The 15,171-nt window shown below is 31.4% G+C and overlaps 1 protein-coding gene across 5 annotated transcripts in view; it reads left to right on the top strand.

Moving 5' to 3' along the window:
- SSBP2 (single stranded DNA binding protein 2) overlaps positions 1 to 15,171 on the top strand; it is a 277,732-nt gene that overhangs the window by 192,319 nt on the left and 70,242 nt on the right. For 3 of the 5 annotated variants that reach the window (XM_012784367.3, XM_012784368.3, XM_076008152.1), the window contains one exon: positions 6,124 to 6,213. The exons of the other annotated variants lie outside the window; for them this stretch is intronic. In XM_012784367.3, coding sequence (XP_012639821.1) covers positions 6,124 to 6,213 — 90 coding nt within the window. The remainder of the gene's footprint in view (positions 1 to 6,123; positions 6,214 to 15,171) is intronic. 5 annotated transcript variants of the gene reach the window in all.

Here is a 15,171-nt window from a genome sequence, read left to right as displayed (position 1 = left end):
GACGAGGGTAGAGTGTGTGGCACTAAAGATAAGCTTGTGTACCTAACACAAACAAACGCCCAAGCATAATGTAAATTATTTCTACAACCTAACTTTCCAAAATAGAAAAACTTGTTCTTCATAGTCTGAAAATTAAAGTATTTCATATCTTGTTTTATTGAAATGAGTTAACTTCTAACTTAGAAATAGCTGTATTTTATTTAACCTTAAATTTTAGGGATTAGGCTTATTTTAAGTAAAGTTAACATTTGGTCATATTTTTTAGCTATTGACAAAGCTGGCTGTATGTGTGAGTAAGCTATAATAATTATTTGTTATAAATAGAAATAAGACATTAAAGAAAGCTTGTAAAAATTGCATTTAAAATCACTCGGTTATATCACTCTCAGTTAATTTTATGTGTTCTTTTATAAATTATTTTTATCATTTGCATAATTATAATGTTACACTCAATTCTATATTTGGCACGTTTCACATGGCATTATATCTTAAACAAGTTCTTATGCTTCTCAAATAATGCCATTTATAATCATTATTTTTGAATGAATCATGTTTCATCACTTAGATGAAATAAAATATTTTATTTAAGTATTATTGCTGAATTTTTGGGTTACTTTGAATATTTCTTACTATAAATATATTACAGTGAATATGTATATGGTTTTTCTCATAGTTCAGAATTTATGTTTGGATAGTATCTAAAGAGATGGATAACTTAGTCAAAATTTATTAGTATTTTTATAGTATATGATTACATGCTATAGCATGTAATGTGGTTTCTACAAGTATACTGGTTCCCCATGACACCAATAACCTGTGAAAATCTTTCTGACAAGATTCTTAAGCATATTTCCCCAGTCATCAATAATACTGCAACTATTTATCTAGTTGTTAACAACATTTGGGGGAAAATGCCCCTTCTGAGGTTTACCAGATCTTTACTTTATACCTATTAACTAAAATGATTTTCCACCAACTTTCCAGTATTAGAGAAAAAAACAACCTAAGTGTGAAGATTGGTTCATGTCATTCAACACACATAATTTAAAGAGATCAGTGCCTAAATATAGAATTGAAACATTTGAGAATTGTATCAAGAAAATATCCTTCAAATCTTTAGAAAAGAAAAACAAAGAACAAAAGATCAGGATGGTGTCAGATTTAATACTAGACAACAATAGTTACTATAATTTTTATGAGAGTCAACAAAGACATTTGCATATATATCAGGATTTGGAAAGCAATATCCATATGTTTTCTAGCTAACTAAGAAATGTATAAAATTAAAAGTCAAGACTAGCAAAGTTATGTTATTAAAAAATTGATAAGGAGAAATAAAATTATGTAAAATTGGAGTTTATTATTTTTATGCTGGAAGTATGGTTGCAAAACTGAATATAGAGGTCAAAAATTATTATTGAAGAAGAGAGAATAAAAATAAAAAGTTTATACCTAAACACCAGATGCTTATAATAAGGATTGCGAAGTGGAATAGGGAGATGTAGAATAGGAAAAGTAAGCTATTGTCTTCATTTTTCATAGGAAAAGGCAAACAATATTATCTTAATTTTAATACCTTTAAAACTTAGGGTAAAGAAAATTATATTGTTTTCTAATTTTAAAGGACACCTCATTAGATGCATTTTAGAGAACTTTTCTTCTAACAAGTGAAATAGTTAAATAAAATGTAGCATAAAGTTTTAAAATAAATGAATAGGAGTTGATTTATTATGCAAACACAAAAGGAAAGCTGAGCTTGCAATATTAATTTTAGACAAAATAGATTCAAGGCAGTGGTTACTAAACATGAAAAAGAAAGTCACTTTTAATAAAGGATAAAATCCACAATAAACATTGTGCTAATGAACACAGAATTAAAATATGTAAGGCAAACATTGATAGACGTACTAGGAGAAACAGACCAACAACAGATATAGGGCATTATGTATATATTTCAGAGAGAAAGAGATAAAAATTAGAGACAATATGAAGATATTAAGCGAGTGGATTAAAAGCTAGAGAAATATGGATAGTTTATTAAGTATCTATGGGAAATTATAAACATTGATCATTGGTTAGAACACAAAAAATTTATTCAATATATTCTTAAATATAGAAATTATATAATACATCTTGTCTGGCCACAGTTGGGAAACTAGAAATTAAAAACAAATTAAAAAATAAGATTTCCAACCATTTGTTAATTAAAGTGTATTTTTGATTACGTCTGCATGGTTTGATATTGGTGTTCTCATTTTTTTCTAAATCATCTAATCACTATAATTTTGGTTTCCCATTATATTCAATAATTGGCAAATCAAAATTTTAATCATTAGGTGATTTAAGAAAAAAAATTGTGAACACCAGCATTAAACCTTGCAGTTGCAACCAAAGGTAAATTCAGAGCCAAGTTCGTATTTTTTATTCCTTATAAACCACGTATATTTGTATATAGTTTGAAAAATATACTCTTTTACAATGTTTAGAGTACCGTTTAATGCATCTCTGCAGTGCTGATTATCAGAATAGCATTTATTAATGATTAATGTAATCTAACAAATGGTACCCTAAACTGAGTCTACGTAATCTGGTAAAGGGGGGAATTGTCCCTTGTCAGTAAATCTCAACAAAGCAAAAGGTTAATCTAGCTAAAAATTGTGGTTCACAAAGTGAAGTTGGGCCAAAATGATCTGGACTAGGGCTTTCTACTGAGTATACTGAATAATTACTATTCTGTTCTCTTCACTTTGCATTCTTAGGCCAATGCTAGAAATTGCTATCACACCAGATAACTAACTCATGCTGTGTACTATAAATCATCTAGCTATAAAAATCCTTAGTTTCAAAACACTTTTATTATTGTTCCCAAAGTGTGAATATTAAGAAAGAATCTCCATAAAATTATTGTGCCACCGTGAGAGAGTTAAGTGCAAACTATAAGGATTTGGTATATCTTGAAATGTAGCGAGGAGATCTCAACAACAGAGTAAGAGGGAAACTTAAGTCAGTTAGTGTTCACTATAACTGGATCCATTAGTTTGTTTGATTTGTTCATTTCTCTACTATTCTACTTAAAATTATAAACTATGTCTGCTTTACTGGGACTTCTCTATTCCCTGCTCTATTTTTCCTCCTAAGATCATGGATAAGTATATTTTGTTTGTGTTACTCATTGTCTTTCTTCCCTCACTAGAATGTTAGCTTTATGTGGGGAAAGAAGTTTTTCTCCCTGCTGTATTAACTGCTATGTTGTAGAGCTTTCAAGAGTCTTTGGCTATTTATAGAGCAAGAATAAGTATTTTGAGAGTAAATTCATTATTTAGATTGAATTTATCAAATAATTATAAAAACATAAAATGAAAATTGAGAAGGCATTTTAAATATTTAACTTGCTTAAATCTTCATCTTAATGATTTATTTTGTTTCATTTTTAAATAATAGCAGGAAAAAAACACAAGAAATATATATATATAATGAAGAACTTTGAAGAAAAAACTAGCATATTAGATACCTTTAAACAATGTAATCCACCCATCTGCACTAGAATGTTTTAGCAGCACAATTCACAATTGCAAAGATGTTGAAACAACTGAAGTGCCCATCAATACATGAGTGGATTAATAAAATGTGGCATATGTATACCATGGAGTTCTACTCAGCCACAAAAAACAACAGTGATAAGCACCTCTTATATTATCCTGCATAGAGCTGAAATCCATTCTATTAAGTGAAGTATTCCACAAGAATGGAAAAACAAGCACCACATGTACTCACCATCAAATTGGTTTTAACTGATCAACACTTAAGTGCACATATAGTACTAATATTCATCGGGCAGATGGGAGAGGGGAGGAGGAGATGGGTATATACACACCTAATGTGCACAGTGTGTACCGTCTGGGGCAGGGGTCCTCAAGCTTTTTAAACAGGGGGCCAGTTCACTGTCTCAGACCATTGGAGGGCCGGGCTATAGTTTAAAAAAACTATGAACAAATTCCTATGAAGTAAAAAAACACAGGCAAAAACACCCGCATGTGGCCCACCAGCCATAGTGTGAGGACGCCTGGTCTAGGGGAATGGGCATTCTTGAAGCTCTGACTCAGGTGGGGCAAAGGAAATATACGTATCCTAAATATTTGTACCCCCATAATAAAATAAAAATAATTAATTAAAAAAAAACAATGTCTGCCAAAAAAGACAAATAAGCAATTAGTCAAATATGTAACTGTGAATTTTACCTGTTTTTTTAACCAGCATCTTTACCTGTTGAATTTTAGTTTAGATGCAAGCAAACATTTCTTCCTTTGAATAAGCAAAAACCCTTTTATATACTTTTTATGCAACTAGAATTGAGCAAAAAATAATATCTTTGAACTATACTAAGAAGTTGCAATATTTAGTGAATTCTGTTTTGTTATTTTGTGAACTTGCTTGATGTTACAGTATACAATTCTATAAAAGTATAGGTGAGTATGATTCCCAAACTTCTTTTTCTACATAAATATTTTTATTTTTAAACAATTTTCTATTCTGCAATTATTAGAACAATAACGATATCCTTTGTCTAGCTTTTAGTACTAAGAGCAACTTCTACATGACAGTAAATGGCAGTTTTAAGAATAAACATCAAATCTTCCTAGATCTGGCTGTAATTATATGTATTTAAATAAAGAGTTTGCTGGTAATTTTTCATCTTACTTCAACATTGTGTATTAAAATTTTACACAAGTTTAGTTGAAATGTAAAAAGGCAATTTGTCTTTCATTTTATAAAAACATGAGTATTGCTATATAAAGCTAAATAGAACAATAACTGGCAAAAAGGTAGGTATTCAATTATTGTACACTAAAATGAAATTGCATGTTTTTCTTAAAATAGAATAATAGGTTAATGTTTTATCTTAATATCTAAGAAATATTATCTCTTCTTTTATACTCATGTGCTTTATCAGAAGTTTAAAATTTTGACATTCATAGGTAAGCAGCATTTCAGATAGCCATATTTAATCTATAATTGGCCTTAATTATTAACAACTTAATTATTAACAATTATTAACATGTTACCCTTTCTTCTTATGTTTTATTTAACAGTACTGTAGAATAAACATGTTTAGTATTTTTAGCAATTTATATACCTATATATTACAAATATACTGAGATTTTACATCTTCTAATGGAATATTAATATATGAATGAATACACTGATATACAGGTAAAGACAGTACAGCAGATACACTAGATACATGATTTGTTTTGATTTCTTAGCAGACCTGCTTGATTCAAATTGATCTGTCTTCAGCACATTTCTAGTGCCTTCTTGACATATTCGTAATATATCTAATCAGGTCAATAGTTGAAATCCATGGTTGTAGAACAGTTGTATGCATAACTACTCTATGTAAGTATTAAATCTATAACCTTGAGTATAACTCAAAGTTTTTCATACTACTGTTTCATGAAATGCTAGAATTAATGAAATAATTGAAAATGCACCTTGAATTTTTCAATTTGATTTTTTTCCTAATTTGTATGAGACTAATCACTCCAAACCTAATTCTCTTATTCAATCACCTATTTAATTTTTCATCATTACCACCCTGTAGTTATATTTTGGCTACCAGTTATAGCATATGAGAAAGTGAATAATGTGAGTGTTGCCACCTATAGGCGGAAAAATGATTATACTTGTTTATGCCAGAAAAGCATAATCTAAGAAAAAGTTAGTTCTTTTTTTTCAACTCCTACAACTATCATCTTCAAATATTTACCTACTTGTTAATGATGTTGCCATTGTAGATGCCTGTGCCTTAAAATGAATTATTTACTAAAATCTTTATCATTTGGTCAGATTACTATTTGCATTTAATGTATTATTCCAATAGACCATACTATTAAGGCTGTTTGACTTTGCCAAGTTTAAAGAGACCTGCTTCAACAAACTACCTTAACCAGTCATATACTAAACTAACTGTTGTATCTTAGTTTACCTCCAGAGTGGGGAAAATGACCAGCATTTGTTCCCAGGAATGAAAAAGCATCCCTTCCTATCATCTATTATCATTAGTCTTTGGTTGTGTGCCTTCTCTGTAATGATATAGGTTTGTTTCTCCTTTATTCTTTGCAGAGTGCTGCAGCAGCTCCCAGTCCAGTGCTAGGAAACATTCCCCCAGGAGATGGCATGCCAGTAGGTCCTGTACCACCAGGGTTCTTTCAGGTACTCAGAGAAACTGACTAGGAATGTTAAGGCATAGGAACTCCTGTTTGATTTTATTTATAGATATGAAGGAGGATGAGGCTATTTTAATTCTTAAGGTAAAGCAAATAATGTGCAGCCAACTCTTGATTATTCAGACTGGTTATCATATTGCCCTTTCTTCTTATGTTTTATTTTTTGTTAAATTATTTATTTAGCCATTTCATTGTTCAGTTAAGAAAGAAAAAGAGTTGAAATGCAAATTAGCCCATTAAATTAACTGTGGTAAATGTTTTGTGGAAGAAGAGACTTTCCAGAGATGAGGTTCTAGAAAGGATGGATATTTAACTATCTAAGCTGTCCATTATCTCCACAGACTAAAGATAATCAAGATTTGGCTGTACTTTCAAACTATAGATAAATCATAATCTCTTCATTTATCAAGAATTATAGGCTATATCAAACTATTTTTGAGAATTATCTTTGAGGCTTTTAAGCTGGAATTTTTATTAATATCATTATATAACATTTTAAGATCAGATTTTCAAATAGATATTAGTAGTTTAAAATTTCAGCAAGACCACTTATTTTAGCAATGATTATTGCAATTTTAGAATTATTATACAGTATATCATGTTTTTTTAATTTTGTGGCATCCATGTCTTAAATCTGATAGTTTTCTAACTCCAACCAACATAGATTGTGAAATTTATTTTTTAATACATAATATAAATATAAACATACATTTTATAATACCCTTTGAGAAAATTAAGAATGTAGAAGAACTGCAATTGGAAGGCATTACAGGAATTAGTATAATATTCTATATTGTTAATGAATTACATCAGATACTTATAAGCTAATTTTTCATTCAGTTTTTGTATTTTCAAAGTTCTTGATAATCATTTATTAATCTATACCATCATTGCAGGATGGACCAATGTACTTATAAATGTTAAAATGGAGAAATAAAATGATAAATAATTTTCCAAAGTACATCAACTGTATAAAAAGGTCTTAATTAGAACATAGTTCCAACTCTAGTCCTGCAGGACATGCCTATTTGCTCAGCTACTCTGTAGCCTAGAATATTCACCCAAGTAGCCTAGAATATTCAAAATTCTTCTTGGAGCTCTTATTCTGTCTTGAGGGCCCATTCTTATAATCTAGAAACAGATTATAACTCTTGATTTTTAATTAAACAACTACCATTTAAGATAATGATAATAATAGCTAACAATAACTGCTTACTATATACCATGCTTCATTCTAAAAGCTTTACATATGTAAACTCTTAATCCTCACAATATCCCTAGATGTGAAGTATGTGTTTCTATCATCCCACTGTACAAATGGAGAAACTAACGCATTGATAGCTAAGTGATTTACACAAAGTCAGGAAGTGATGGGACTGGGATTTAAATCGAGGCAGTCTGGACTTTTGTGATTGAATTTACCTTTTAAAGTTCATAGTTGATTGTTATTCATGAAATATTTCCAGCTCATCTTATTTTTCTCTCATGCTCTTATTTCTCTTGCTAAAGATGGATTGGAGCTAGCGAGTAAATCAGAAAAGTTTATATATTTGAGAATTAGTAGACGCTCTCTAAGTGGCACTTTTAAAAGAGAGATTATGTTGGGAAGGAAGCCAATTGCTTTCATTCTAGGGTTAAGCCAAGAAATATTTTCATTTTCACATTTTGAAGAATGAACCATTCTCCCCATACCTGTCTTCTATTTCAAAGTGTTGTTAGAATAGTTGAAACAGAGTTAACTTTGTTTTAATTATTTCATGTGATAGACATTTGAGTACTACTATATACTGGGCACTGTGATAAGCTTCTAAAAATGAGGAGGTATAGTATGTGCCTTTCTGAAGCTTATTGTCTAGCCTGTGAGGCATTATTAAAAATAAATAACTATAATACGGAGAGATATATGTTGTAACAGAATAAAATAAAATTCTGTGATGACCTGGAAGAGAGAGCCATTAAAACTGCATGAGTTGGAGGAATGACATTTCAGAAAGCAAGAACAGTATTAGCAAAAGTGTGATGGCATCCAAATGACCTGTGCGGAGGTATTCAGAGTAATACATATGGAAGGTGAGGGAAGGCTGTAGGTAGGAGTTCCCGGACATGAAATTGGAAAGATATGGTCTAGCTTGTTGAGAAGGACCTTATGTGCCATGTTAATAACTTTAGTCTTTATTCAGTAAGAGGCATCAGAGATCTTTGTAAAGGGCAGTTACCAGAATTCATACTATAAGATGGATTCAGGCTTTGTTAGACAACTGTGACAGGGTTGTATACAGAATCCCTCCCTGAAAAAGTCTACAGTGTGATAAATGAGAGAAGAGGCAATTAAAATATGAAAGAAAATGTCTATATTAAATGAGTGGAGTGTGCTCTTAGAGCAAATCAAAGGCTGCCAAACTGAATCTTGGGAGAGGCATAGTCAGGAAAGTATTGTCCAAATAGTAAACGAAATTCAAATTGGCATTTAAAGAAGAGTTAGGAGTTAGGCAAAGCAAACAGGGAGAGAGGGGGAAAACATTCTAGGAAGAGGGAGAATAATTTACTAAAGACCCAACGGGAAAGGACACAGAGACCAAGTATTTCAGGAAAAATGAAGCGTAATTATGTAAAGGAAAAGTAGCTGGTGATGAGGCTTCAGAGGAACCTTAAAGGGCCTAGTGGGTTAGTAAAGAGTTTGACCTTGATCTCAAGGGCAGTAATAAGCTATTGAAGAATTTGAAGCAGGAGAGAGAGATATTCATATTTGCATTTTTTTTTAGAAAAGTGCTCCAACTATAGTGTATAGCCAGAATTGCAGAGAAACAAGCCTGGAGGTAGGGGACTCTTTAGAAGACTGTTAAAAAGTTTAAGTAATTCAGGTGAAATTCAGTGATGACCTTAACCAAAATAGGGACAGTGGATATGAAGAGATAGGAATAGATTTGAGAGACAGAAATAAATGCAGGGGGTGTGAATAAAAAGAATTCAAGGATAATATTCTGGTTTCTTTCTCTAATCTGTGCAGATGGAGGTATTATTTTCCGAGATAGGGACCACAAAATGAGCAGTAGGTTTGAGGTAGAGCAGATGAAATTCCTATGAGTCTTCTAAGCAGAGATATCTATTAAGCTGATGGACCTACAGGTTTGAAGCCTAGGATAGTGATCTAGACTAGAAGGAAAAATTGTAGGGTCACATCATACTAAGGGCACTTGAATCCACCAGGGTGGATTAATTGTCCAGGGAGAAAGTACAGAATGAGAGGGTAAGAGGATATACAACCAAACTACAAAAAAAACACTAACATTTAAAAGATAAACAAAGGTAGCAGAACCTATTACAGAAGCTGGATGCAGGGATATCAGTAAGTTGTCTATGATAGCAGCCCAAAGAAGAGATTTTCTGAGTCTTCTCAAGATCAGTGACAGTAGTATTGGAAAGGAAGAAATAGTTCATAGCTATGTCTGATAAGCCAAACATTAATTAAGCAAATTAAGGGTAGAGGAGAAAAAGTTGAAGGAATCAAGGATGACTCTGAGGTTCCTACTTTGAGTCTCTGGATAATTTTAGTGTCTATATGAGTAAGGAAAGGTAGAAGATTGAAGGTTTAGATACATTTGAGTTTGATATATTAGTCATTACTCTTTATCTAGGCAGCCTATTTCAGCTAATTCCAAGTACTTTTCCCCCCTATTCAACATTTAAATGTCTCCCTAGAAATGCTTCTCTGAAATGTTGAAAAATTCAAACTATCAAACTATAAAAAAGATGTATGATGTTACTATCTTTTGGTACACATGGCAGTGGGATCAAATGACTCAAATATTTCCTAAGTATCTGCATCGGTTTCCTGCAGCAATTAGACCATACTTCAGCATGATTCTGGATACAATACTGTAATGCATGTTATTAATGAAGGGTAGCTGCCTTCCATGAGTAGAAGCAACCATAATTCAAGTTCAAACACCCTTTCTAATCCGAAGAGATACAGAACTCCAAGAATGATCCAAATCTGGAGAATCTGTGATGGGGTATCTTTTCACAGTTCATAAACTGTAATACCCAAGATCAGGCACAATCCTGATTATGAGTTCAGTACAAGGTAAGGGGGATTAGAAGCAACTGGAAAAGAGATGGCTGTGGTTCCTCCAAGTGGCCAGATCCAGAGGCTGGCTAGAACAAGAAGAGACTCAGGCTTTCCAAGAAACCGAAGAGTCGGATATCAGAGAATCCCTGATTCAAAAGAGTCTTAGACAAAAAGAGTGCTAAGCAGTTCTTCCAGCCTCTCAGCTTGGTTATAGCTACTAAATTCTGAAGGGTAATTATCTCCCATTGCCTTTGATCTTTAGGTCATTAAAATATTATTTTGTCTTTATATTCTTAATAAATACAAAGCTTATTTGGAGATAGCTAGAATGGTACAAGACCCAAAAAGGATTGAGCCTATCAGAATTCAATGAATAAATAAAAAAGAATAATTTATAATTAGCACATCAAGTGCTAGTTTAATAGTTCTCAGCTTTACTCATTTTGTGATCATAGTATAAAAAATACATTGAAACAGTTCTCCTAAATAGACAAATGTACTTCTTTTATTCCTGTTTACATTATAAAACAAGCTCCCTCTTTCCCACTATAATATTAGTATAGACTTAAATTAGTTGCCAAGTGGAATTATACAAACTCTGAAGTTGTGAATTTATAACAACTACATTTATAACAACTACATTTACATTTGAAAAATTGCAATTAACTTAAACTCTAAAATAATTTCGATATATACTCCATATTTTTTTTTTTTTGGAGACAGAGTCTGGGCTAGAGTAGGCTAAAGGGCAGTGGTATCATCATAGCTCACTGCAACCCCAAACTCCTGGGCTCAAGCGATCCTCCTACCTCAGCCTCCCAAGTAGCTGGGACTACAGGTACATGCCATGATGCCCGGCTAATTTTTTCTATTTTTAGTAGAGATGGGGTCTTATTCTTGCGGAGACTGGTCTCCAACCCCTGAGTTCAAGCAATCCTCCTGCATTGGCCTCCCAGAGTGCTAGGATTACAGATGTACTGCATATTTTTAATAAGTCCATTCTGATTGGCAGTCTTTATATTACTATCTTTTTGTGACATTGTTTATACTTTGATGTTTTGGTTGAAATGAGAGAGCTGCTGTTGCTGAGTAGGAAACCAAATAACTAAAATCAGTGGTACTAGTTGGACGTGCAAAAGAAGGTATCAACTTAGTAAAATAAAGCTGTTTAAAGACACATATATTTATTTTCTTAGAGCCTTTTATCAAAGGAATAATTTGTATAAAAAGCTCTGTAAATCCTCAAAGTTACACTCACCATGGAACTGATGAGTGACTTAGGAGCAGCTTTCTTTAATTGGGAAGATGTGCTTCTTGGGATCAGAGGGAAGACAACAGAAGTGGCCATTGATCTAATTAAAGTTTGGCAGTTTTAGTAGAATAAAATACAGTATTGTGATATGTATGGTATGAGAACACATCCATTCTAGGCACCCAAAACGAAGTTTCTCCTCTAATTCTCTTGTCTCTGTGCTATAGTCTTATTTAAAAGTTTTATTGTATGCTAAGAAATTTGCAGTATGTATTAAGAGGATCAATCTACTATTTATTCATTCTCGTAGTGTTTATCTAAAAAGACAGGCAAAGGGCTTTGATTCCTGCAATTTTATTGAAATAGGCAGCAGTATTTCTTAGACCAATTAGATTTTCTTCTCACTTATGTATAATGATCAAAATGATTTAGTAAAATGCACTAAATAAAACAAAGGAAAAGTACTTTCTTTTGTGTTTTAAGAAATTAAATTGTTAACTCTGTTACCTTATAAAGTTCTATAATTTTATAGATGAGTAACAAAGAATCTTCTCTTGTGAATTTAGTATAACTTATATAACATTAAAGCATTATAAATTATAAACATTCTTTTTTGTTTATAAAATTATAAACATTCTTTTTTGTTTTTTGAATTATAAAACATTCTTTTTTGAACCAAAAAAATTTTTGAGGGGTGAAAATGCTTTATTTTCTTCTACTTTCTCCTCTTTATCACAAGAAAATTTTAAAGAAATAAATTATAACTTGTTTATCACTCTAATAACTAAACACATTTATATCTTTTATATAAAATACAATATAATTTTTAAATGGGTATTTATGTAGATAATATCTTTGATTCTAATGTGGGATATACTTATAAATATATATTATAATTTTTAACTCTATATAGACTTTTGTTCATTTTTACCATGTATTTTGTTTTGATTTTCATCTTGATATGTTTCCCATATTCTAGCCACTAGATGTTTAATTTTCCTAACTGAAACTGTTGAAAACTAACAATATATTGATGATGGGTTATAAATTTAAGGCTTTGACATGAATAAGATATGTTGAAAATAAATTATACCAAATAATTTAGTTTGAGACCAAGGTAGTCATCCATACTTTAAAATGGAAATAGATCAAAACTCGATATAGTAGAAAATATGTTACAACAGGTTTGTAAGTCACATTTTGTTTGCAGGCCTAATATTAGCAATGGTAAAGCTTCTTTGCCATCTAGTGGTGGTTTGCAGATGTCTCCACTTTTTCAGGGTCTTTTTTCTCCAAAGGTTCTATTTTTAGCAAGCCTGCACTGTAGCAAGCTGACCTAATGCTCTAACATAGTAATAATGCAATAAGAAGAAAAAACAAATAGGAAGAAATTTCCTATTTCTTCATGGTGTTATTATTGACTAGAAAAGGTTCAATATCAATGACATTCATAAAAGCAACAAGGACAAAATCAAAGCATAGAATAATGCATCATTCTTGATATTTTAAAAGAAAAAGAATCAAAATGAATAAAAAATGAGAAAAATAATTATTTAATCTAATACTTGTAACTGAAAAGGAGAAATCAGAAGAAATGTTTTTACAAGTCTTCAGTAAATGTTTCTGGGAGGTAGATACTTATTTAATTTATTTCTGGAAGTAAGTCTTACATTTGAAGATACCTTAGTATCTATATTCATTTGCTCTTCCTATTCAGACTTTTTGAATCCAACCATTTATTGTAATCAGTACCTGTTTTACTATATTATTTATACATATAGCTAAATAGTCTACATACCTTCTCAATGCCCTTCTGGTATTAATATCGGTATTGTCTTCACTTCTAACAGTTTGCCTTTCCTCTTATCTTTACTGACCTTTCCTGACCATGGCTGTTTCAAAAATTAGTCTTAGGATGTACTCTAAACCAGGAGAAACTCCTTTTTCCCCTCAAAGAAGTTGTGATATCACATTACATCTTAAATAATGAACCAAAACAGTACTTATTATATCCTTTCTTAGTTTGAATGTGTAGGGCACTGAAAATCTCAAGTAAAATTAATTTATTAACTATGATGTCTAACATTATCAGTATATATAGTTTTAAAAATTCAAACATTAGAAATACTATTTCTCAGAACTAAATATACCAGGATTTAGATAGTGGAGGGTGGGAAAGTTTACATATTTATCAAAGCTCAGAAAATAAAAGTTTAATTTTCTTAAAAATATAATTCTGAATCTTTAAAGAATAGATTCTAAGTGTTGAAAATAGAGCAAGTCTTTCCCTGGTATAAAGATAAAAGCAACTGAAAAAATAAAGGTGCCTGACAGCTGCTGGCTTTGATAATGCTATCCTGCAGTTGTGGTAATAGTTTTTCTGGCCTCAACTATTAGAACAAATTAAAACTTCTCAGCTTGAGTAACTAAGTAAGCTTTTTTAAAAATTGTAGTTCAGACAACTAAAGTCCCTACAGCAGTCACTGGATGGACAGAGAGCAAAGGGAGTGTAAGATGTTGAGTCTTTATTTGGGTTTTCCAATTAGAATGGAATGCAATACTTTCCTGATAGAAACCCTGTTTTTTTTTTGTTATTAATTTGTTTGTCAAGACAAGTATTTAGGGAAAAGTTAGGTTGGCAATACTAGACCAATACTTGATTTTCCTTTCACTTTCATGCTACTCCTGCAACTAAAGATGTCCAAGACATTTAGTATGAAACAAAAAAAATATATTTTAAAATCACATAGGTAAGAGCTTAGCTGTTTTTCAGATAATTTGAAATTATAGTTTTCCTTTTGAAAATATTAGTGAAAATTCTTCCCAGAGTGCTGTATTTTTTATTAAAGTTTCTCAATAAAAAAATTATATAGAGCAAATTGCAAGTATGCAAAGGCTATTTATAACACAAATTTAGTTTTTTTACTTAATGTTAATTACAAAAACAAAAATGGTTAGCATTCTTTGGGGAATTAAAGATAAGAAACAGGTTATTAAATATATTATTAATTCTCCATGTAGGTGGGATAGATTTGTTTTAAGTATACATTAGAAAGCCATAAGCTTTTTAAAAAATAATTTATTCCTAGGTGGTGTTCAGTAATAATTTGTCTTATGTTCTATATTAGGGATCAACCAACTTTTTCTGTAAAGGGGCCAGATAGTGAATATTTTAGACTTTGCAGGCCACATGGTCTGTGTCACAATCACTCAACTCTGTTGTAGCATAAAAGCAGCCATAGGCACTATGTAAATTAATGAGCATGGCTGTGTTCCAATAAAACTTTATTTACAAAAACAGGTGGTGGGCCCACTCCTGTTCACTGTAAATATGGTAAGCGACAGTCTATAAAAGATCCATAGGGTAAGGACCAATGTTTCTGTAAGTGTGTTCTGTGGACTATTAACCTGAAAGTCCTGGGAGTCACCCAACTCCTAGTATATTAGAATTCTTGGAGCTTGGGAGTGAGGCTAGAAATCCTTTGGTTTCTGTTGTTGTTTGTTTTATTCATTTTGGTTTTTTGGTCCTGTAATTGACTTATTTTATTTATTTGTTTGTTTTTATTTCAGTAGATTTAGAGGATACAAGTTGAATTCTGTTAAATGTATATGTTGTATAGTGG

Source organism: Microcebus murinus, chromosome 11 (genome assembly GCF_040939455.1).
Source record: "Microcebus murinus isolate Inina chromosome 11, M.murinus_Inina_mat1.0, whole genome shotgun sequence".
NCBI classification, from domain to species: Eukaryota; Metazoa; Chordata; class Mammalia; order Primates; family Cheirogaleidae; genus Microcebus; species Microcebus murinus.
This window is presented reverse-complemented; position numbering and strand designations above follow the sequence as displayed.